Source organism: Ascaphus truei, chromosome 2 (assembly GCF_040206685.1).
Source record: "Ascaphus truei isolate aAscTru1 chromosome 2, aAscTru1.hap1, whole genome shotgun sequence".
NCBI classification, from domain to species: domain Eukaryota; kingdom Metazoa; phylum Chordata; class Amphibia; order Anura; family Ascaphidae; genus Ascaphus; species Ascaphus truei.
The window spans coordinates 172,372,637-172,396,686 of NC_134484.1; the positions used below are offsets into that span (position 1 = coordinate 172,372,637).

Consider the following 24,050-nt stretch of genomic DNA (forward strand, 5'->3'; position numbering starts at 1 on the left):
TACCACCCATTATGGCCAAGCGCTTCCATCTACAGCACTTATTCCCTCACCTGCTGTCTCTGCAAATCTCCCATCATGCCACTTAGATTGTAAGCTCTTCAGGGCAGGGATTTTTTTTTCCTATTGTCTGATTTTGCTGAATTATTATAATTCCCTGTACTGTATTCTTTGTGAAGCACTGAGTACACTTTTGGTGCTATATAAATAAAGACATACAATACAATACACAATTTATGTAATGTAATGTCTAATTTGTGAACATGCTGCTTTGTAGAACCAGATTTTACCAAAATTATCTGGTGACTGGTGTAGCCCATAATACACAACCCCCCATGTCTTTATTTGCATATTATTCGTCTTATTTGACCTTGGTTAATTGGCTAGCTTCCTATTGCCCTTATTAAGGAAGGCAGTGGACTGTGGTTATGTTACTCCTGGCTTTGGTTGTGGAATGGATTATGGTACCCTTGAGTTCTAGGTGGCTGTACTTCTCTTTAAATGGTTACTGCATAGAGGGTTGCTTCATTAGATAGCAAATAGTCAATGGGTTATACTGTTAATAATTTTCTCTTTTCTTTCTTTGTGTTAAAAAATTTTTTTAAAAACATTGTATACACACACAAAATGTATTGTTAAGAGGGAAATAGTTTCATAGTATAAGATGTGGTTAGGTTGTAATTACTTACACAGATGTTGGTGTGGGCTTATTGCTATATGGTGTGGCCAGGTCTCCCCAATGGGTATCCCCATAGGCTTCCCCTTCCTCCGGGTTTCTGCGGAGGGCCGCGGTTGCGTCCGCCGGGTGGTGCGGTGAGAGCAGGGCAGATTGGGGAGGCGAGCGAGTCGCCGGAAGCTCCCGTTGCAGGGTGCCGCCATCTTGAATGTGGCTGCACATGCGCAGTGCAGTTCAAGCATGCGCAGTAGGTAAGTGCGGCGGCAATCTTGCTACTCCTCGCGCATGTGCAGCAGGCCTTGCAAGCGGCGGCCATTATGCCCAAGGCTCTGCGGGGACTGCAATTCCCAGCAGCCCCAGGGGCGGCACAGCACATGGGCTGTAATAGCCAATAGGGTCCTCAGATTGTCGGCAGAGGCAAGAAGATACATTTGGTGTGCTCAGGAGACTACGGCAGTCGGAAGAGGGGCCTCAGAGGAGCAGGTAGTGTCCAGAGAGCAGTGCTTCCCTGGACTAGGCCAGATCTCCTCCCTTAGGCCCCAGCTAGGCCTGACTCATAGTAGCTTGAGGTTGCTTCAGGGAAGGCCCTCTTAGCTAGGGACACTTCCCCATTTTACTGTCTAGTGTCAGGGACACAGTGAAGACGCCGCACGGTGATTGCGGCCAGTGGTCTGGGACCAGACCACCTCCGTGTAAGAGACTCTGTATGGTGATATTATCCACGCCGGAATTCACCTCACATGGAGGCAGACGCCATTGCGGACGCCGCCGCTGGATCGGCGGATCCCTGTTGCTAAGTCGGCCGCACCGAGTACTGGAGTACCTCACCCAAGTGCAATACTCCACGGAATAGCGCTATCTCCTACACTTTTGGATGGGGCCTGACATTGGGAGAAGGACATCAGGGTATTGGTGCCTGGCACCCAATGTACTTTGGGGACACTCCATTGGTGTACGGAATGCTGTGACCTATACATATATACTGTGTGTTACAGAGTTCTGTGATATATGTTCAGTAAAGGTTGTTATCTACGTGTGTGGGTATTACTGTTTACATTGTTCCTGTGAGGGGCTTATCCTACTAAGTTAAGATTCCTCTCAGGTGGAGGCGCTGCACCAAAGCAAACACATTATCACCGGAGGCTCAGGCTCTCTGTGAGCCTACAGGTAACGGCAGTACCGGTAGTCCCTTTAGTTACGGGGGAACAAAGGCTACAATGGTATGATCTTTTCTTCTTTTTGTAGATTTAGGTCTCTTTGTATAGGATGTTACGGTTTATACCTTTGTGTTAGAGGCTCCAAGAAGTTTTTTTTTCCTCTATGATTCGGGGTGATTGTAATGGTGATAGAATGGTACCTGTATTAACTAGTAACATAGTAGAAGTTGATGAGGGTGCCTCATGGGGGAATCCCCATCATAAGACTACTCTTTTATACTAGAGGATTTTCCTAGAGTGAACAATGGTTGTTGCTGGTTACGAAGGCAACTACCGGTTCATCAGGGATTATGTGACCATTTTTTACGCCATATTCAGTATTGAAATTCATTGGACGACAGTATTGCTTTTGTGGCTTGAGAAAGAGGGGTTAGCCCAAAACGTTTGCTGCTTTTTGCTGTTGGCTGCTTCTGCTGCTGTTTTTGGAGAGGTCTGACTTTTGTCCTTTATAATAAAACCATGTGAAGAGTTGATGCATCTTACACTGTATAATTCAGTGCTGCTGACTTTTTTTATTACTCAGTGAGAGAGCGAGAGAGCCAAACACAAATATCCATTCAAATGTATTTCTATTGTGGATGTACGGAGAGGGGGTCTCTTGGAGTTGGAATGTGGCATTGGGTCTCTGAGACACATTGTGGTATGCCAAGACTGGACCCGGGCGACAGGGGGTTAATCAGTTTGTGCGAGGCTTGCAGAATGAATGTCTGGGTAGAATGGGGATGTGAAAGTAATAGGATTAGCCAGAAAAAGATCATTTCCAGGCAGTTTAGGGCTCAAGATAAGCTTATGGAAAGTTATGGGGGGCGGGGGGGGTGTTTCGCTATAATAAATATGTGCTAAGCAGAAACATATATCTTGTCAACAATATTCTTTATACAGTATGGGCATTACATTGATTACACTGTATAAAGATTATGTAATGTATATAACCGGCTGTTAAGTATATATGCTTCTGTATCACCAATAACTTGAGACCAAGCCTTTGAGACTTCCTCATTTTGATCTGCTTGCATATGCTTTGTAATAAAAATCATTACTCGTTTATCATATTTTGTCCTGGACATTTGATAATTGATTCAGGCAATGACACTATATACACATTAAAATCTACATTTAAAAAAAAAAAAATGAAAAAATATATAGAAAGTTTATGGAGCATTTAGAAAACAGGATAGTGAAAAGCAAACCCCAACAATCTGTTATTATTAACGCTGCAACAAGTCGCGTAATTGAGATGATTGTTCTATTGTCAAAGAAGATCAATTCTCATTTAATTGCATAAGGCAGCTTCTAACTGCAACCGCTGACTCAATTCTTTCATTCACACCTCCCTCTGGAATCTAGCGGTTTGTTTAAATTTGACAACTGCTTGTTTATACGCACCAAAAGCTGCTTACAGGATCACATTTTCATGTATGTTAATTGGTAGGCACTTAACACCTGTTTCTAAAATTGTGTCCTGCGTCTCATTTTAAAGACAACTTCTTCACTCACAACTAGATGAGCATCTACACCCCATACTTTCATTAACATGTGCGGCCATTATTTATCTCCCAATAAGGGGCACCACTGCCCTGTGCATTTCACAGGATCACATTTTGAAAACTTAAAAATTCAAAAAAACTGAAGTAATATGAATATAGAATAACTAAATCGTAGCACCAAGTGCTGTATCCGGAACAAATTTTAATGCTCTAGCTGTATAATGAAGAGAATTATTTTGCTTCCATTACAGATAACTAGGATACAGCGCTATGATAACTTCTTGTGAAAAACATTTTCATAAGAAAATCGCATAAACCAGTCCTCTCCTTAATTGCTGTATGTATCTTGCAGACAGTATATTTTAATTCCCAGTGCAATCTCTAGTTACTGCACCATCCTGCAATCAACCGCTTTCACTTACTTAGGCCCGGGCCACGGTGCCTTCGCCCGCGCAGAGGTTGTAATGCTTTCCCTGGCTATGGTGGACGGGCCGCGGGGGCGTCACGGAGCTGGTTCACCACTCACGTGACCGGCCTGTTGAGCCAAGAAATCAGTTTGAACTGATTTCTTGCGCAATGCGCCCCCCCCTCCCGCTTCCATGCGCCCTAATGCCGCATGGACGCGAACACTGCCTTAAGCGTGCGGACGCCTCCGCCCGGTCTGCGGCACCATGGCCCCAGCCTTAGTCAGACAGTTGTGCTGCTACATTGAATTCCCAAGTAAAATATTTTCATGTCTGTGAGGGAGTATACAAGAGGTTAAACTCTCTCACTTTAGCAGACCAAAGAAACCACACCCTAGCTGGCAGGTTTGGTAGCCGATTGGAAAGGGGAGGTTTAAAAGGAAGACAGCAGATTTCTTCCAGGCTGTCATTTTGCCTCTGAACCTGTGAGGAAACAGGTTGCAGAGAGCCTGGCTGAGGGGAGAGCCTCCCCGTTATGTGCCTGGAACTAAGGACTATTGTTGTGTTGCAGACTGGTGCCATTTACTTTCATTGTTTTATTCTCTGTGCAACTACAACCTGCTTCCCTGGTAAGGGAAATAAAGCACTTTTCATTGCAAGACAGTGGTGTGTAAGCTCTTCTCTGACCATACCGACAAGGCCGCTCCGTCACAATGTCATATGCATAATACACAGAATAAATTGCCAATATCATTTTATTATGTCAATCTAAAAACGGTAATCTTTGCAAACTAAAAGTAGGAAAGGGCAAGCTAAACACACACAGTATTTTATATAAGATAGCCATGTTTTGGAGGAAATTTCAATGTGTATTCTGACAAACAGTGCAATTGTAGCATTTGGGATTGATCTGGCTAGCATAAATATCCAAGAGGAACTTATTACTTTTAACTGCAAGGTTCCATCTTGACTGTGACAAGCAACCAAACTTACACTATGCCGCATTCTGGAAGTGCATTGAGTTTGCTGCAAACATGGGAAATCTCTTAAAGCGAGGACATGGGAGAAAAATAAGGGAACTCTGTTACTAGCTAATTATGAGGGTGTCTCCCTGATTAAATAATAAAGGCAGATCAAACAATTTAAATGAGACCGTACTGTCAACAAAGGACAATTGAATGTTTAATAGGTTTAACCTCACTTATTTTATATACTGATTAATAATTTTAATTTTTTAATAGAATTTGAAACATTGGGTTCTCCAGAGCTAAACCGCTTTATTTTTTAACTTCAGGGACCCCGCTGTTCACGAGATACTTACCGGTGAAGATGTCCATCGTGATAGTTCTAAAAAAAAAAAAAAAACTGCAACATCATTCCTCTGACGTTGCGGCTTCCTTTTGGCCCAAAGGAATCGCAAATCTTTGTGGCCATTTTGATTTGCCAGAAGGGAGAGAAAATACTGGCAACTAATGCGGTCAGTATATTGAGAACCAGGCAGTGCCTGTAGCTTAAAATAGCGAGGTTAGCTCAGAAGGACCCTCTGGCTCGAATTATGCAAACAAAATTACAAATGATGTGAAAAAAACAAGAGGACTGCTGAGATATATATATATATATATATATATATATATATATATATATATAAAAAATTCTTTTCTTTTAACATTTCCATGGTAAACAAATGCTTTAGGGGGTTTACAATGTGTCTAATGTCTCTTGGTGTTAAGACCACTCTTTAGTCCTCCACGCCTTTTTTGTTTCAATCGTAATTATGAAGACATCATTAGTCAAACAAACAGCTAATATGCTTGAATCCAGTGCTACCGAAGAATTGCAAAGAATATTCCTTTTGTACAAGATTCAATAAGTAAAAAGGGCGATAGAATCTTACTAATGAAACCAATTACACTGCAGTAATCAGTTATTTTACCCTCACGGAAGAGACATACATGTTTATTTCACTTGTCTCCTCTGCTTTGAAAATATTGAAAAACATTTCACCGGGGTACACCAAATGTATCCTGGCATATTACTATTCCCAGATACCACAAACTTCTGTGTCACATAAAACTCCACTAACTTCTGTGGGAACTAAAAGGAGGGTCTGTGATGAGTCACAGGCCAACCACAAGAATTGCGTTAGAGGTCCACACCTGGGAAAATTATAACGTAACTTTTAATGAATATAATTAAAAATAACGTGGCAATGGTAAAATAAAATAAACCTGCGCAGTTTAACACTCGTGCACTGAACTAGAATAACAGTGTCAAAATGAAGTTAAAAAAAAAACAGGATGAAGCACTGAGCTCAAATAGTGCCTTGTTGTGGCTAAACTAAGACTGGCTAATAAGCCTATGTACAGTAGATGAATAATATGCCAGTGGGGAAAATGTCCACAATGCCTAAAATATCAACAGGGACAGAGGCTGGAATGTATATTGCCTTTTTAAGTGTAAGGCAAACCCAGCACACCTATCTGAATGATAATACATTAGGAAGGGTAGAGCTGTGTAGCATGTGTGTAGTACCAAGCTGCAGGTAGGAACAGAGGTAAATAAAGCAGCAGTTCAAGCAATATCCTACATGTGTTTTTTTGTTTTTTTTTAATAAATCAGTTCTGTACTATGAGAAAATACTTGTAGCATTAAAAAAATTAAGAAAAATGTTTTAAAGACATTTTTAATGTTTCTAATGTAGGAAGTATTTCCAAAGTGACAGCCCCCTTCCCCTTCTGATAGGCTCTGGCTCTTGAGCCCCGCCCTCTCTCTAGCAGTGCACAAATTGTATCTAGTAACTGCCCAGTCAATCATATTCTAGGAACTACATTGCCAAAAATGTTGTGCAAGAACTGAATTAAACAACCCTGACGGAGCAAATGATCTATTACAGGAGAATGGATCTATCTGCAGCTTGGCTAATCACTTGTCAGTGTGCAGATTGTATTGATTAACATATTGAATGGGAAAATATATATATTTTTAAAAAACAGCAGCTTTAATAGCTTAAATATCATTAACAACTGAGGACAAAAAGCCTCTGCTACATGTGGCCCTATGTCAGAGCGAGGTACAGTTGCTTCACTAAGATGGAAACAATGCATCATTGCTTCAATGGTAGCTGCCTATAATGGCTACTGTTGCCGCGGGCATAAGATACATTGTGAGCGAGTTCCTGAATGTTATTGTTGCTAAATTATCCCTTGTCCTAGCGACACAGCTAACACAGCCTGTCTCTGCCTGAGCTACAATCACTTCCTGTTTATGACATCATAGCGTCATGATGCCCTCCCCATTTTGCTCACATACAAAGCTTCATCAGGGGCGGAGTTAACAGATTGCAGGGAGAATTGGCTTTAAATAGCGCTCCGAGACTGCTGCTAACCAATAATGTGTCTCTTACTGTTTGCATTAGGATATTTACCATCACCACAGATTGCAACTGTAGGTAAAACTTAACTGACCAAAGCCAGATGTATTAACCATTTGGTTATGTAACACCCCTATCCCTCCCGGCAGCAGGAGATAGGGTGTACATGTGTGTGAACAGGGTTCCGACCCGCTCCCAATAGGATTAGAGTGTTGTTAGCTCCCCGGTTCGTTACATGTGATCTCAGGGTTCCTACTGGCAGGTTCAGGCCTTGGCTGTAATGGAGGATGAAGTGGTGGTTGTGAGGACAGGACGAGAAATAGGGCGCCAGGATCTTTTGGAATTCAACTGGGTTTTTGTGTCAGCATAATAGCAACATTGTCATCTCTGCATACATTCCAGCCCAGGGGCATCACCCCTTCCCTGGGCAGAATAGCACTAGGCATCCTCAGCCATGAAGCAAGGCAGGAAATACCAGCAATGGTAATACCCCCTCTGTCTCCTCTCAGCATCCCTCCGGGACCCTTCCCTCTCAGGTAAGTACTTCTGCGAAGGCTTTAGCCTCTTGTCCACCTCAAGCCTTACATTGAACAGAGGAGCCTGGTTCACCAACCTCCTCCACAAGAGTGGTCTCCCGTTGGCTTCCTAGTCCCTAGCACCCTGCGTCTCAGAATACTCCTTCTGCCTGAGCTTCACATAGGAAGGTCTTGCTTCGCTTCACTCCCCCTAGACTGTCATCCCAGGAGCTGTATGTTGCTACACTCAGAAACTGAGGCGATGTGATGTCACCAGCTCACTATTAACCCCAGCACTGCCTGCTCTTACCAGGACATATGTGCCAGGCTAGGGGAAAATTAGTGAGGGGGCTACAGTTATAAAATCGTAATAGTGCCATCTCTGTGACAATGTACTATTTAACAAAAGGAATTGAGTTATTCATTTGTGATTTGTGGGAACAGTTAATGTTGATACATTGTAACAGGATCATATCATGGGATATGCTAAATCCATATACATTATATCTTGATATTAGATCTAATAGTTTCTTGATATTAGATCCAATACTTTCTAGAGGTCATATGACCATAACATAGTAATGAAGAAAGGAACATAGGGCACAACGGATTTCGCAAATTCTAACTCATTTATTGAGCCAACACGACGTTTCGACCAGGATGGTCTTTTTCAAGTGACCATGCCATTGCCACTTGAAAAAGACCATCCTGGTCGAAACGTCGTGTTGGCTCAATAAGTGAGTTAGAATTTGCTAAATCCGTTGTGCCCTATGTTCCTTTCTTCATCTGTTCAGGACTGATTGCAGGCTTTCGTGCAAACACTGGAGCACCGGTAACTGTATTACTATTTTTTCTACTCTGAGGTGTGCAGCATTTCTCCTATAGTGTCATAACATAGTAATGACATATTAAAGTCAAATAATGCATGATAAAATGGATGAAATGAACCGCTTGCTAAATCAATGGTGTGTAGGTAAACACTTCATTCAAGCCATGCGGACTGATGGTTTTGTGAGGATAGATCCATTCTGCTTCTTTTCTCAACAGACGAGATGTCCATGTAACCCGCTATCATTGTGCTTGTGAGGTGGTCAATGCTGCAAAAATTCAAGAAGCCAATGTCACCATGATGTTGTTAGATGACATGGCGGGATACTGGAGCGTCCCCTTCATGAAGAATCGAATTAATGTGCTCCAAGAAACGACTCCTCAGTTCCCTTTTGGTCTTGCCTACATACATATGACCGCACTTACAAGTAATAAGATATATTACTGTACACGGAGTTCTGCAGTTTATGAAGTGTTTGACCCAAAATGACTTAGTGTACTCACTGTTTGAAAACTCTTTAGTTGGCAACATGTATGTACACGCTTTGCACGTAAGCTTAAGACATACCAGTATTTATGAAAGATTAGATCTGTTGCCAACAGCGATTGTATGTACCAATGCACCTGATCTGTTGGGGCACTGTCTGAAATTAAGTTGGTAACAGAGTGTCTCTATTACGGAGTAATGCTCATTGGTAAGATCTTTTAAAAATGTTGAGAGAATAACCATGGTTGAGAAACCGTTCTTTAGCTTTGATTTTAAAGTCTTCTTCAGTGGAACAGTTTCTCCTCAGTCGGAGGTACTGACCCTTGGGGATGTCTGATATAAGGGATCGCGAGTGTTGATTTTGGGCCAGGAGGAGGCTGTTGGTAGCCTTACTTTTTCTGAACACGGTTGTCTGAATGACATTACCTGTATCATTGAAAATTTTCAGATCAAGAAACAAAATTTCGTTGGTACTGAAATCCATAGTGAGTTTTACATTCAAAGAATTAATATTGAGTCTACCCACAAACTCATTATACATGTTTTCAAAGACCAAATATTAACCCTGCATTTCTATTATCGTCCATATTATGAAAAGAAAAATAAAACTAATTGCATCTTTAAAACCTTTATAAAGTGTAGTACGATGGTTTAGCTGCCACAATAAACATTTTATGGCGCAATGAAATAACACATCGGTCCAAAAAAAAAAAAACACATCAGTGCTGGCACTCTTAATATCTTGAGTCTAGTGAAATTGAATATATATAATAGCTCTAGCTGACTGCAATATCACATACGGTATATGTGCTTTGAAACACAATAGTTTTAATCAACCTAGGCCACTCAAACTTACTTTTCTAAAGCAACTGCCAGATCCTGGAATCCCTGGGCTGTGATATTGTTCTTGTCCCAGATCACGGTTCTGTTGTGAACAAAGATGGGAGACATTTGAAATGCAACTGAAAATGTTTGTACCATGCTGCTTTGTGTCTGGAGCAGGGGAAAAAAACAATCATTCCTTTTGATGCTGAATGGGTAAAAACAATACGTGCGCACACTTTTCAGAAGCAAAGACATTAAAAATGTTCATCAAAGGCACCATTTGATATGTGAATCCCAATACACTCATGTATACAGCGTTTGTGTTCATACATCGTCTGTGGTAAGATACGGTTGCAGCTTATGCTAAGCCTTTCCATCACAAAATTAGAATGGAAATTTGTGCCGGATGACAATAAAGCAGACTATTATTTAATATTAGCTGAAAAAAGGGTATATAACAAATAAAAGCAGTACTGACAATATTTTGGGTTCAAGCCTGGAATCGATGTTTTGAAGTTCCCCTTTCTGTGTTTACTTATTTCTTTCTTGCTGCAGGAACAAGACCCATTATGGTTTTTTCCCCTCTCACAGAGGTAAAAGGAAAGGTTTCACAGTGTAGTGTAGGACCTGCATTATTTTGGTTATACCTTGACGTTGGTATGCAGGCTTATGACGCCTTTGGCCAAAGGGTTAACTAAATAACCAATTATTATTATTGAAGTATTTTACTTTATATGTTTTGTCAATTGGATGCAGCATTGGGCACCCCCTGTCTCTTGTTATATACAATTGCCACGCTCAGTAGCTCTCTGGTTGACATAAATATATATTCACTTTGTGGTGGGTGGGGGAGTTTGAGCTTGCTGGGTATCTGTGTTAACCTATGTCTCTTTGGAGGCTGTGGCACCTCCCCCCAGAGCTCACCCCTCCTCCTTCACCCTTTTAACTTGGAAGGTCATTTCACTTGCTGCAGGAACAAGACCCATTATGGTTTTTTCCCCTCTCACAGAGGTAAAAGGAAAGGTTTCACAGTGTAGTGTAGGACCTGCATTATTTTGGTTATACCTTGACGTTAGTATGCAGGCTTATGACGCCTTTGGCCAAAGGGTTAACTAAATAACCAATTATTATTATTGAAGTATTTTACTTTATATGTTTTGTCAATTGGATGCAGCATTGGGCACCCCCTGTCTCTTGTTATATACTTATTTCTTTCAACTGTCTCCTTCTGTTTCCTCATTAAAGCCAGAATTTAAGCATATATTTTTCAAGAACTTTCATTTTCACTACTATATGCGAGATCTATTAATTATTGTTAAGCCACAAGACAACCTATGGCCCGTTTAAATTTAAGGCTTAGCATTCATTATTAAATATGGCCCTACGACTATTAACGAAGACTATTCACACACACAATGAGTAGAATTAATGGATAAATAGGACACAGCAAATGAAAACAGGCTTATTTGAGAATACTGAGTTAATCAATGGCTACAAACTTCAAGTTTTAACTCCAGAAAAAAAGTAAAATATGAATATGTAATCTATAGAAATGTAAATTACTCAAACTGTACATACTAATATATTTATAATACTATAAAGTATAATGCCCAGAAACAAGCAAGAGGAACACAAACAGAGTGCAATATATTCATCAGTTTAAGTTGAACCACAAGCTAGTGTAATACTAGCTTACTATGCAGTGGTAACACGTGTTGGCAATGTTCTACTCAGAGTGCCAGAACCAGGGGCGTAGCTAAAGCCCGGCCAAAGTCCGGGGGCCCATGCTCTTAGGGGCCCGCTCTCCCCCTGTCAGTGGCCCTGGGAAGGGATAGAGAGCTGGAGGAAGGAGAGAGAGAGAGCTGGAGGAAGGGGAGAGAGAGCTGGAGGAAGGGGAGAGAGAGAGCTGGAGGAAGGGGAGAGAGAGAGCTGGAGGAAGGGGAGAGAGAGAGCTGGAGGAAGGTGAGAGAGAGAGAGCTGGAGGAAGGGGAGAGAGAGCTGGAGGAAGGGGAGAGAGAGAGCTGGAGGAAGGGGAGAGAGAGAGAGCTGGAGAAAGGTGAGAGAGAGAGAGCTGGAGGAAGGGGAGAGAGAGAGCTGGAGGAAGGTGAGAGAGAGAGAGAGCTGGAGGAAGGGGAGAGAGCTGGAGGAAGGGGAGAGAGAGCTGATGAGACAAGATAATGAGAAGAAATATCCTCCAATCTATATCACCGCAAATGTTTCTCCTGAATCGATGGAATATGTTCATTTAGAATGGGGCCCTGAAATTTTTTGGCCCGGGGGCCCGCACATATCTAGCTACGTCACTGGCCAGAACATCATTTTACCAACCACAAGGCTGTAGCTTGCAATGTCTTGCACATTGTATGCCTCCAGTGAGGAAAAGGTGGCATTATTTTTACTTTATACAACATGGATTTACCAACACACTAAGCCAATTGCTTATCAATATATCCAGTTATCAAAGAAACAAATTTTGAAAGTTTAATGTATACAACTTTTGGAGGAGCCTATTGAGGAATACAGTGCAGTATGAATGTCACATCTCTGCATACCTTAGCTTGGTGTTTATCTGCAATGCTTTGGCCAACATCTTGGCTCCCATGTCTCCCATACCGTTCCCACTGATATCTACTTTGGTCAGAGATGTATTGCTGCCAAGAGCATTTATAATGATTGTGACATCTGTCTTCAGTTTAGAGTCTGCCAGAGACAATGACTGCAAAGGCTGCAGAGAGAGAATGAATTACCATTGAATAATTCCATCATCTTAAAATCCCTTAAAAAGTTTGTAACTCCGTGTCAGAGGGGTTAGAAAAATGTTACGGGCTTCTCTAGAATTCAAGCGTGTTGCAAGGGAAGTAGCAGATTAAACATGTTATAAGAAAAACTGCAATGCCATATACTGTAATGAAACAAAAAATATACAAGATTTTTTTATTTTCTACACAAGACACCATTATTAAATGCAATTTAAGAAGAGCCCGTTCACACTTTATTTTTCTTACCACTTTTATCAATCATACCATTTTTATTAATCAGGTCAAAGTATAAAAGCAACGAGACCTGGTATTTTCACATGTTGAATCCTTTTTAACATTTACATGTACAATGCACATTATTTGCCATGTATATCAGCAGCAAACAAGGAAGAGAACTGAGAAATATAAAAATACGAAAGGAAGTATATTAAGAGTTAAAAGTAGCATCCACTCGGATTTAAAAAAAATATAACGTTCACATATTACAGTAACTATTGTTTCTTTCGTTCTTGTAGATTTCTGCCCAAATAAAAGAACCTTCACCAGTGGATAACGTGTAATATGGCTACCCTTGGGATTTTCAGCTGCTGAATGCTTGTGAAAATAAATGATCACAGAGAATAGGAAAAGGATATAGAAGAATGTAAAAGAGCAGGCATTTCTTTAATATAAATGCCAATCGCCTACATTTAAACTATTAAATATTTCATGGTCATTACAGTGGATCACTCTGGTCCTAGATGGAACGTTCCCTGTAAAACTCTTGAAAGAAGAGATCATTAAAATTGAAATGCAGACTCTTCCACGGGATAAGATCAGAAACAACGTTTGTACACATAAAAACGCTCAATATATAAAAAAAATTCATACGTTGAAAACACGTCAAAGAAACAGTGAATGAACAAATATAGCATGAAGAAACGGTATAAAAGAAAAAAAAAATATGATGCACAGCAAATGCTAAAATGATGCAATTCCTCCCTCAAAAGTAAATTTGAAGTAAATCGAATCTTACTATAAATGTAAGGGAGTCGGGGGCTTTCAAGGAGCTGTTCTCAATGACGAAACTCAACGGTGAAGTTACAAAGTATGAGCGTGAATAAAAAGGATTTTACGAGATGAAAGGAAACGCTGTGAAAAACCCGAGGATACCATGAAAATGAGAAGCTCTCTCCGCAGGAAAGCCAGAATTGTAAAACGGCTTCTCCGACATATTTAATACTTTTGTTCTCCCGAGCAGGGTATACTTGCATTTTGGATTTCCGATCGAAAAGGATAAATCATATTAATTGCATTCGACTTCAAGGGGAAAAAAAAAATAAAGCTTTCCAAGAAATCCAATCACGAGTTCTAGTTGACATCATAACAATTGTTTCTGCCGACATCAGCTGCTTTTTTTCTTTTTTTTTAAAGACTGAAATGCCTCAAACTATAATTTCTTAATAAAGCAGCCATCCAGCGTAGAAGCGTCAGGATTTGTGAATTAGAATGGCTGCACTTCTGAACCCTGTGCTTAATGACTTGCAATGGTTTACTGTATCAAGAGAAGAAAGAAATGCCCTGTACAGTACATTAAAAAAAAAAGACTTTGGCCTAACGCGTTGATCACTTTAGGCCATTTATTTCCCAAGCACTTTGTAATGTGGCCATAATTGAAACATCTTTTTTTGTCACTACTATGCCGTTTGCTCATTTAGGCTGGATCCTAACAAAAGCAGTTTATACTGTACTTTATTTATGTTTCATCTTTTGTACCTGAAGTTGATAAGTAGGACTGTACATATAAACCTTAAGGTTTATGTCAGTGACATTCAACAGGAGTATTGGGGAGTATGGTTTGCAAGGTGAAATCTAACTTGTTTGTTGAAGCAGCAATCCTGCGGAATGTCAATGCTGATTTGTTTCCATGACTCAGATCGGCTGTGCCGGCAAAGGGGGGGGGGGGGGAGGTGTGGGGGGTGGGGGTGATTGAAAGAGCTGAGGGGGATGCTCCGGGACTAAACTGTGCTCTATTGTTAGCTCCAGGGTTTCCCAGTTCCCAAGATACATACTGGTTTAGTTTCCGGTGGTACTTCCTGGACATTTAAAGCACATGGGAGGGTACAATGTGAACCCCCAGCTTCCTACTGGCCCGTGGGACCCACAAGATTTGGAGACCCCTTTGATTTCCTTAAAGGGAGGGGAAACAAAAGCTATTAAACCGGTTATTATCTTTGGAACTGGGGAGTCCACAGAACTAAATATTACACGCTTCAGCACTCTGGAGGGCAAACTTTGTCCTGCGCCTTAGAATTGCCCAAGCCACATATTGCAATAATTCCACATTGCATAGTACAGTAACAGTAATAGTACAGGCATACCCCGCATTAACGTACGCAATGGGACCGGAGCATGTATGTAAAGCGAAAATGTACTTAAAGTGAAGCACTACCTTTTCCCCACTTATCGATGCATGTACTGTACTGCAATCGTCATATACATGCATAACTGATGTAAATAAGGCATTTGTAACAGACTCTATAGTCTCCCCGCTTGCGCACAGCTTCGGTACAGGTAGGGAGACAGTATTGCTGTTCAGGACGTGCTGACAGGCGCATGCGTAAGCTGCCGTTTGCCTATTGAGCGATATGTACTTACTCGCGAGTGTACTTAAAGTGAGTGTCCTTAAACCGGGGTATGCCTGTATAGTAATACATAGCTGGCCATTGCAATTTTAAAGAGATTTGTACAGGGTGTTTTAGACACTGGATTAATAAGTCAGAATTGAGATCTGGAAGTAGGTTTAACGAGAGAACCATTACTCACAGAATCTTCATCTTGTATCATCTGCACCAAGTTATCCAGAACGGGGGGTAGATTTCTGTAAAGGCAAATAAGGACAAACTGCACTTTCACCAAATAACTTTAAATTGCATCAAAGTCAGTGAAAAAATAGAGATAACCTTACTTGGATTTCATGTTGTTAAAATTCTTTCCCAAAGCCAAGTGTCTTATTGACCTGTTTTTACTGAGCCAGATTACGAGGGTTGAAAGGTCAGATTCTAATCCTGGGAAAAATAAAAGTTAAATGTGATATGAAAAAATTATATTATATTATTATTATATATATGTAGACATGCCAGTCTTGGCTTCCTGTCTGCCCTGCCTGACATATCAGTCTTGGTAAATACAAGCATTGTCAGGCATAATCCTGGGTTTTCCCCACCCTCAGGTAGCCTCCCTGAGTGACAGGGGTGGAGGTGGAACTTGGTCTGTGTGCAGCCAATCCGGGTGCAGACCTTATGCCCTCCCCCCTGTGCTAGAGAGGAAGCATGACAAATTATAGGCAGTTCCAAGTCTCTCCCTCTTGGGAGTGAGACGCGTCCTTAGCCCCTTGGGGGGCTGAAGAGAAACACCAGGCCTCAACCCTGATAGCTGGCCTAGGTACATCCAGAAGCTTTGGAGCCTCAGAAAGACTAAATGTTTTCACTGTATGAAGATCTGCAGTGGCTACAATAAAGAACGCCTTGTTTTATATACCCCTGTCTAAGTCTACAGTCTATTGGGTAGGGTTATGCTTGATGTGTTCCACTGCGGGGACTATCTCCAGCTATGCGGGAGCCTGCGGTGGATGGAGGCGCGTGCACGAGAAGAGACATCCAAAAGCCTGTCCTGAAATCCCCACAACATCGCGGACCCTCAGATCGCCTGCAGCCAAACAGGTACAATGCACCAACTCACACCTGGTAGCCAGCCAATCTCCCAGAGGGGGGAATGGGGGGAGCAGTAGGATATATATTTATAAATATATAAAAAACAAAAGAATTATAGAATGATGGACTTTAAATTGTTTGGAAATGGCCTTATAACCCTTCCCAGATTGATGGGCAGCAACAATTTCTTCTCTAAGATCATTGCTGATGTCTTTCCTCCTTGGCATTGTGTTAACATACATAAATACATATACACACACAGAAACACAATTACAGAAATGCAGCCTTTGCCTAGTACTTTGTTGAAAATAATGTTATGTATTTTGACATTCTTGACCTTCTGACAAAACTTGTTCCTGCGAGATGGGCCTAGTCTTCTTCACAATGAGGCAAACAAATTCCTTTTGCAATGTCTGAGAGGGCACACATTTAAAGCAGCAGGCCTACACCGGACTAAAATCTGTCACTCCCATGGCTGCTATAATATGAACTGGGTCACACCATTTTTAAATAGATCACGTCTTTGGCATTTCAAGCGTTGGAAAAATACAAGAGGATTCTAGACAACAAAATAATCACATAACGGACAGATACAACGGGTCTGATACCCACCATTGAAACCCAAGCATGGCAAAATGCATTAAAGTTTTATCTAGGACAATCTAGAAAATAACACCACTTATGTAGTCACTGGCCGTGAACAGGAGATATTCAGGGATCAAGCGCCTGGGTAACCAAACCCAAAATGGTTTACCTTGATCTTACCAGCTAGGTTCAGCATCACGTAAAGTCTGTATTGCTGGCACTTAAAAATATAAATGTGTTGGATGAATAACTCCCCATTAGGTGAAAGTGGTGCAATTCCAGGGAAAAACCATTGCCCCATAGAAATCAAAGAAGAAAATCCTATTGATTGGGATTTTATTCCTTGATACATCTGTTTAATTTTTTTTTTCTTTACCGAGAAATGCACCACATTTGCCTTGATACTGATACTGGCGTACATTTGTAAAGCTGTAAGGTAAAAGATCTAAAGCTGTACAATTGCTTTCACTTGATTACAACTCGGTTTAAAGTACAAGGGGCACCTCCAGCACATGATTTAGTTACTATTGGCTCTATTCCATTGGTCTTGGGAGCCTTCAGCACATAAAGGGTTAAACACGCTGAGGCTCACAACTCGTGAAACTATAAACTTGATTATCACAGACAAATGGCAAGAACTATTCCAATTCTTTATTGTCTGTCTGTCTGTCTGTCTGTCTGTCTGTCTGTCTGTCTGTCTGTCTGTCTGTCTGTCTGTCTGTCTGTCTGTCTGTCTGTCTGTCTGTCTGTCTGTCTATCTATCTATCTATATATATATATATATATATATATATATATATATATATACACACACATATATATATATATACACACACATATATATATACACACATTTACATACATACATACATATACACACACCAGTGCCACCAGTTACGCAGTGTTTTCATTTTTTTGTTTTTAACAAAAACATAGTATAGTTACAGTACTAGTGAAGTAATACAGATGGGATAAGTTGATCAAGACATAATGGGAGAAAGGAGTCCCTGCAAGGAGAGCTAACAATCTAATTGTAAAGGAGAGGCAAACAAGAATAGGAGTACATTTGAGTATAGTGGTTAAAGTGATCATATGAACATACTGTTGCTAAGAATATACCATAGTTAATGAGTGGTGGTCACCCAGTACTAATTAAACTCTTCAAGTGAGTTTTCAGATTTGTTTTGAAGACAGAGAAGGTGCGTGTTGGACTTTGAGAGGGAGAGAGTACCAGAAGTACGGTGCAGCATGTGAGCCAGGAAAGAGTTTCCAGGAGGAGAGAGGCAGAGACTGCTTGAAAAGGAGACTTGATGAAGGTGTCTCTATGGCCCATATTTACTAAGCGGTGTCATAAGATATCTTCCGATTGTGAAATACACCTTACGGCGACTCAAGTGAATGAGCAGTCAGTTGCCTATGGTGCCAGAAGGTGTCTTTTGGCATATCAGCCATTGGCTAATATGACTCTAAACTGGACATCCATCTAATTTTGTGACCGTTATAAATAATATAATTTATACAGGTTATATAGGACATATCACTCACCGTTGTCAGAAATATCAAGGCTTGAGATGTTATGTATTTCTGCTATGCAGCCTTCCAAAACTTGAGCTCCACCCGACCTTAACTAAGCAAAAAGAAACCGTCAGCAACATTTGGGACATCAGGGAAAGGAATAAATACACAAAGTGGTAATATGTAAAGTCTACCATGCACCTTTATCGATCAGAAAATAAAATAAATAGTATGTTAATGGTAAATAGATGAAGACACTGATTGTAAAAATATGATTGCATGGAGCAATTATGTGTAATTGCGGCTTTGTGTTCAGACCACATTTTCACAGTGCTTCCCATTGTAACTGCTTTAGTATTGCAGTGCTCATAGTGCAGCAAACAGTTCATCATTCTTCTCATATGCAACAACATTAAACTGAAATATGAAAACAAACCCCAAAACAGGACTTTTAATTGCAACAAGCAGCATGGATTTAAATGAATATTGTGGATAACAGGGAGCTAGAAACTGTAATTCAAACAGACAATAATAATAATAATAATAATAGCATGTTCTTGTATAACGCAGCTAGTTTTACGTAGCGCTTTACAGAGACATTTTGCAGGCACAGGTCCCTGCCCTGTGGAGCTTACAATCTATGTTTTTGGTGCCTGAGGCACAGGGAGATAAAGTGACTTGCCCAAAGTCACCAGGAGCCGACTCCGGGAATTGAACCAGGTTACCCTGCTTCAAACTCAGTGCCAGTCAGTGTCTTGACTCACTGAGCCACTCCTTCTCCTAATTCAATAGATTCATGTGTTATTGAATTCCACTCCAATTTAGGAGACCATGACTAATTGGCAGCAAGCATTAGATATGCTCATAACCTGACGCCAAACGATTTCTTAGTATAATAAATGATCAGCTTCACAAAGGATGACATTTGTATTCTCACGATTGATTCAGGACATGCATGAATCAGTTCAGTCGCACTGGGTGTGCAAATTGGGGCTACTGGAGTTTCACACGTACAAACTTAAAGCCGAGAGTGGATTAAAAAGGAAAAGAAAGTGTATTGTGAAATGTAAGAAAATGTTGAGAGCCACTTGAAAAACATAAGCATAACAATGCCAAGTCACACTATTTAAGATGAGAACGCTCGTAATAAGGCAGGAATTATACTTACACAGTGACCAAGCTTAGGAAGCAGTACAGAAAAAAAGCAAGTAGAGATAAGTACACATACTAATACAAAAGGATATAGCATAATTAATTTAATTCCATAAATTTGGAACACAACAATAATGAAAATACAGAAGAAGCCATTATTTTGCCAAAAATTCATTTAATTAAAAAGCTTACCCTACAGAAATCCACAAAATTCACGGCACAGCGGTTTTCTCTCTTTGATATACATATTAAGCCAAAAGGTTTAAAAGTAATGTCTACATTTCCTAACAATTTACCTGCCATGTACTGTAGCATTCTTCATTGCATTATTTCTACTAGTACATTTTCATTCCAGCTCAGAGAAATGTTTCCGAGTGTAGTCAGATAGTCCAACTTTGGCCAAATTCAATCCGTTTTCAGACTGCATCACCAATTCAGGGCAGCCTCGTGGTTCTATTTATTTGCATAGCATATTGAACTTTCACTCATGTGTTTCTGACTTCAAACAGTATGGGGGTATTAAACGCCTGAAATATGTGCGTGTGTTCATCAGGCTAGTGTTGTGTGTTACACTTGCAAAAGATTTGGTAGTCATAAAAGATCTCTACTGATGTATCTCAGATTTCTCAACACGTGCGTTGGACTGCTCCTCTAAAACCACGCCCCTGTGTAAGCAATACCTCCGCATGCATTTATCTTACCTCACAGTTACTGAGATCTAGAGATACCTCCTTCAGGTTGGGATTACAAGCCAAACCAAGTAATAGCGCTCTGAGGAAAAAATTACATAAACATTGAATGTTGAATGTGTGAGCAAAACAATAGATGAGATTTCTACCTTATCAAGGTTGCAATTTCATTATCAATAGATTAACATGTAATCTACTTTATCATTTCAATCTTGATAAGTACTGCTGAATGTTAAATATGGACTGTTATAGGCTAAAGCTGTACAATTCTGGACATCATTGAAAGCCCTACTCTCTGATTGATTAAAATTCCAGGCATTATTCATTCAGTAATGCCCGGAATTTTTGTCAGTTTGCAAAGTGTTTATTTTCAGCCACTCAGCTTTTCTTTTTGTCAGAACAACTCTGAGACAGGGCAGGGGATTGGTCAGGAGGAAGGAACAGCTCTCAGACAAGGCAGGGGATTGGCCAGGAAGCAGCAGCAGGTAGTGACTCCTCCCCCTCCATCTGTGAACACAGCTTCATTTTGAGTTGAGGAGGGCGAGTGTTTGTGTAGCTGCAAAGTAAGTGGCTGTCTGCAGTTTGTTTGTAGCTGCAGTTTCTGTCTATTTAGTGTGTGTGTGTGTGTGTGTGTGTGTGTGTGTGTATATGCAGAGTTTGTGTGTGTGTGTGGCTGCAGTGTGTGTAGCTGTGGTGTGTGTGGCTGCAGTGTGTATGTGTGTGTGGCTGCAGTGTGTGTGTGTGTGTATGTTTGCCTGCAGTGTGTGTATGTGTGTGTGTGTGTGTGTGTGCCTGCAGTGTGTGTGGCTGCAATGTGTGTGTGTGTGTAGCTGCAGTGTGTGTGTAGCTGCAGTGTGTGTGTGTGTGTAGCTGCAGTTTGTGTGTGTACACACAGAGGGGGTGGTAGTGTGTGGATATAGATAGCTGCAGTATAAGTGTATATAGAGATGCTTTAATGTATTTACCATTTTTATTTTAATAAAAAAATAAATCTATATAACTCTACAAAAGTGTCTATTATTTATGGAAAAAAAACTACATTTAGTCTATAATAGTAACAATCCCCTCAAAACATGGCATTGCTGGCCAATAATGCCCTGGCTGAGTTAAAGTCTCTCAGCTTCGCCTCGGGCCTTCAACTCTTCCAGCCAGTAATGCCCTGTTCTTCGGGGATTATTACTTAATTATTGCTCTGGATTTTTTTGGTTTTCCTTTCTCTGGATAAATATAAAAGTAAAGTCAATGTTGATTTTTCTAGACGTATCTGCCAAATGTGGATTTTGTTCGATTTAAGTCAGTGGTTTTCAACATTTGTTTGGTTAGGGAACCCCAGAATTCGATTGTGAAATTCTGGGGAACCCAACCATCATCCCCATCTCCCCTCGTCTCTCACTTACCCTCCCCCTCTCCCTCACACTCTCCTCCCTCTCACTTACCCTCCCCCCCATCCTCCCCTTTCACTTACCCTCCCCCCTCTCGCCGTCTCTCCCCCTCTCACTTACCCTCTCTCCATCTATCTCCCCCGCTCACTTACCCCCTCCCTCCGTCTCCCCCTCCCCCGTCTCTGTCTCTCCCCCCAACACACACCTCTCATTTACCCTCCCCCTCCACTCACTTACCCCCCTCCCTCCGTCTCCCCCCATCCCCGTCTCCCCCCCCCCCCAACACACACCTCTCACTTTAAGGGAGTGAGGGCTTTTACACGGTCCTTCCTCTCCTTCCTGTCAGCCGGAAGTTGACACGACCGGAGCAGAGAGAGGAATGATAGCAGTGGCTGGGCAGCTACTGCTGCTGAGCTTGGGTGCCGCCGGGTCACAGCTATGTGGGGTTCCGATGCGCCACCGGGCCTGGGACAGCATGGGAGAGTTGTCCCAGCCCTCCCCTTGCAGCCACGGAACCCCTGAGGGGTGCTCGCGGAACCCCGGTTGAAAATCACTGATCTATGTTGTATTTTACCCTCAGTTGCTCTGTTGTACCGTACACACATTATGTACTTGCGTACAACTTATGTTATCGACCACCCAACATCTTCTTAAACAGACCCAGATTTTAAAAATTAACAAAATAAAAAATACACTTTTTGTTGATGTTACTTCTCAATAAAATATTTTTATGTTCTATAGTTATATTTTTTTTTAATGCTGTAAAATATAATATGTTTATTGTATCTGTGGGATTCTATTTAATGATATACTAGTTGCTTTTTTTTTATCTTACGATTCCTCACGTAGAACAGGAATTTAAATAGGAAAGGAGTTCAGAGTCACAGTGCTGCCCATTTATTTACAACAAAGCTACAAAATGTCCTGGTTTATCCAGGACTGTTAAAAAAAAAAAAAAATCATGAATCACTGTGTACAAAATAAGAGCCTTAATAAAATTACCCAAACTCTGCTTAGGCCTGGGACATGGTACAGAAGGCCGTGCTGAGCAGATGCATTTACCCCCTGCATCTGTCATCAGCGCGGCTTTAGTTACCGCTTCCGCATGCGTGCGGAGGCTCAGATATTTTGAGGAGACAGGCAAACCTGCCTCCGCCCCGCCCCCAAAGCGCGCTCACTGCCTCGCCTGCCAGGACACAAAAAAGCTCCAGTTTGAGCAGGCGAGGCAGAGCAGGAGCGCGGATCAGCGCGGCCCGAGGCACCATGCCCGAGGCCTTAGTTTTAAATATTGTTTGAAGTCATCTTCAGACCCCTTACCATATGAAAAAGAACGCTGCGACGTTCGAAATGCATTGGATGGGTCTTTTGCCACATTAAAGTGCCCTTTTAATCATTTTTTTGTTCTGGTTTCTTCCTGCTCCGTTTGTGCTGGTGCGCTTTTTGGTCTCCCCTTTCCCCTTACCATATCCCCAATATATTGGTGGCTCATGTAAGGCCTCGGGCCGCGCTGATCCACGCTCCTGCTCTGCCTCGCCTGCTCAAACTGGAGCTTTTTTGTGTCCTGGCAGGCGAGGCAGTGAGCACGCTTTGGGGGCGGGGCGAAGGTGGGGCGGAGGCGTGGTGGGAGGCGGGGCTAGTCCCTCGCTCCAAATGGATGTGAGCGGTCACGTGACCGCTCCTCCGCTCCCGAGCGGCAAATTTTAAATTTGCCTGTCTCCTCAAAATATCTGAGCCTCCGCACGCATGCGGAAGCGGCTGCTAAAGCCGCGCTGATGACAGATGCAGGGGGTAAGTGCATCTGCTCAGCGCGGCTCAGCACGGCCTACTGTACTATGTCCCAGGCCTAAACCATTCCCAATTGAGCATTTGGCTAAGGCCCCGCTCCCTCAGTCAGCGCGCCCGCACTGCAGACAGGCGGCGCGCTGACAGGCAATTGACCGCTACTTGCGGTCTGTATGGAGCGGGAGATACAAATTTTCTACCTCTCGCGCATCACCGCTCCCTCCTCCCTCATCCCTCGCTGTCCAAAAGTTAACAAAAAAAACCCAAGACACACACCCGCAGCTCCTTCCCTGCTCCCCTCCACTTACACACACACAGGCACTCACACACACACAGGCACTCACACACACACAGGCAAATACACACACACAGGCAAATACACATGGGGGGGGTGAATCGGAGCAAGGGGGGAAATCGGAACGGGGGGGGAATCGGAACGGGGATCGGGCAGAGGGGGGAAATCGGAACAGGGTGGGAGCAGAGGGGGAACTCGGATTGGCTCGCTTGCGTGTCACGTGACGCGACACCCGCAGAAACCACAAGCTCCTTGTAGCTCCGGTTGGCTGACACGTCACAGCACGCAGTCAGCCACACGGAAGGAGCCAGTGGGGACCTCCAGAACGGAGGCAAGCAGCTGGTGGCCACCGGCCGCAGCGGGACCAAGGCCTTACAGGAATTTGATGAAAGT

General features: G+C 42.0%; 1 protein-coding gene across 3 annotated transcripts in view; it reads right to left on the reverse strand.

Moving 5' to 3' along the window:
* CARMIL1 (capping protein regulator and myosin 1 linker 1) overlaps positions 1–24,050 on the reverse strand; it is a 295,265-nt gene that overhangs the window by 81,645 nt on the left and 189,570 nt on the right. For all 3 annotated transcript variants that reach the window (XM_075585565.1, XM_075585566.1, XM_075585567.1), the window contains 6 exons: positions 20,211–20,280; positions 18,388–18,469; positions 15,513–15,612; positions 15,371–15,425; positions 12,359–12,531; positions 9,838–9,906 (listed from right to left, as the gene is read on the reverse strand). In XM_075585565.1, the coding sequence (XP_075441680.1) occupies positions 9,838–9,906; positions 12,359–12,531; positions 15,371–15,425; positions 15,513–15,612; positions 18,388–18,469; positions 20,211–20,280 (549 nt within the window). The remainder of the gene's footprint in view (positions 1–9,837; positions 9,907–12,358; positions 12,532–15,370; positions 15,426–15,512; positions 15,613–18,387; positions 18,470–20,210; positions 20,281–24,050) is intronic.